The sequence below is a fragment of the Penaeus monodon genome, chromosome 31 (assembly GCF_015228065.2).
Source record: "Penaeus monodon isolate SGIC_2016 chromosome 31, NSTDA_Pmon_1, whole genome shotgun sequence".
Classification (NCBI taxonomy): Eukaryota; Metazoa; Arthropoda; class Malacostraca; order Decapoda; family Penaeidae; genus Penaeus; species Penaeus monodon.
Genome location: NC_051416.1, coordinates 20633052 through 20634198, shown reverse-complemented (window position 1 = coordinate 20634198; position 1147 = coordinate 20633052). Strand labels below are relative to the sequence as shown.

Sequence of the window (1147 nt, the reverse complement as noted above, 5' to 3'; positions counted from 1 at the left end):
TTAATCAATATCATACCACTTTTTTCCAGAGAGAAATCAATTATTCGATATCAAACTTTTAATCATGACTGCCTCACCCCCCCAAGACAACCTCACTACAAGCCTTTTCCCTCTAATTCCAGATGTTCTTCGCAGCTGAGCCACTTCGGGACAAAAGGACGAGGAGGCCAGCGTCGGGAGCTCGGCCGGGATTTGCATGTAAATAAAGCCCCCGCTTGCGCCTGACACCCGGACGACGGCGGTGGTGAGGAGGAAGTCGCCCCTGAGTCAACAGCTATGAAATAACTTGCTGTTTGTTCTACGAGGATTCTTCGCCGTTGAGAGCTCCAGAGTCCTTGGCCTGTGACCCTGTGACCCCGCCGCCCGCGTGGGCTGAGCAACGGCTGCCGCCCAGAGATGGAGGGCGTGCAGATCATAACCGCCTGAGGGCGTCGACGCCAAAGCGTACGAGAGGCTGTGTGCGAACCGCCCACTATGCTCTGCTACCTACACACAGACGACAACCATTTCGCCGAACCCCGCCCCGCCCACGCCCGCAGATGACCTAGTGACGAGCATGTCCCTCAAGCCCCGAGGAGCTCCTGCGACCTCCGTCAGCCCTCGCCACGGCCTCCCCGCCCTTCCACGCCCCGTGCGAGAGGTCGATAGGCCGCTCGGCGTGACCTTGCCCAACGAACTGTAGTGTGGGTGGAGTGACCTTACTTTCCGAACTGACCCCTACCACGGTAAACATAGTGAACACAGACCAAACGCATAAAGAAAAGAATTGCAAAAAACAAAAAGTGCAAAAGCATATCAAGCGGCACGTGCGTCAAACGAGTGAGCGGAAAGAAATGAGAAAGCAAGCGAGCACTTAGACGCGCGCACGCCCCCGGAATCTAGCGAGGCTCTCGAGGCAAAGCCGCAGCCATGACGAACCTCACGCTGCCCGACGTCGAGGAGTGGCTCGATGCCCACTTCGACCTCGCCTCCGACTACTTCGTCAGGAAAGCTGACCTCGGCACTGTCAACAAGTGGCTAGTCGCTCACGGCTTCCTGACGGTTACCCAGGGTTCCTCCAGTCGCAGGGGCTCGGCCAACCTCAACTACAGCCCCTGCGTTAGTCCCTGCGTTAGTCCCTCCTCGCCAGTTGACAAGTAAGCGACTC

The 1147-nt window shown here is 57.5% G+C and overlaps 1 protein-coding gene across 1 annotated transcript in view; it reads left to right on the top strand.

The window, feature by feature from the left end:
- The first annotated feature begins 126 nt into the window (after positions 1–126).
- The window catches only part of LOC119592922 (dual 3',5'-cyclic-AMP and -GMP phosphodiesterase 11A-like), a 113884-nt gene continuing 112863 nt past the window's right edge, over positions 127–1147 (top strand). Inside the window, exon 1 of the mRNA XM_037941814.1 lies at positions 127–1136. Coding sequence (XP_037797742.1) covers positions 910–1136 — 227 coding nt within the window. The 5' untranslated portion in view covers positions 127–909. The remainder of the gene's footprint in view (positions 1137–1147) is intronic.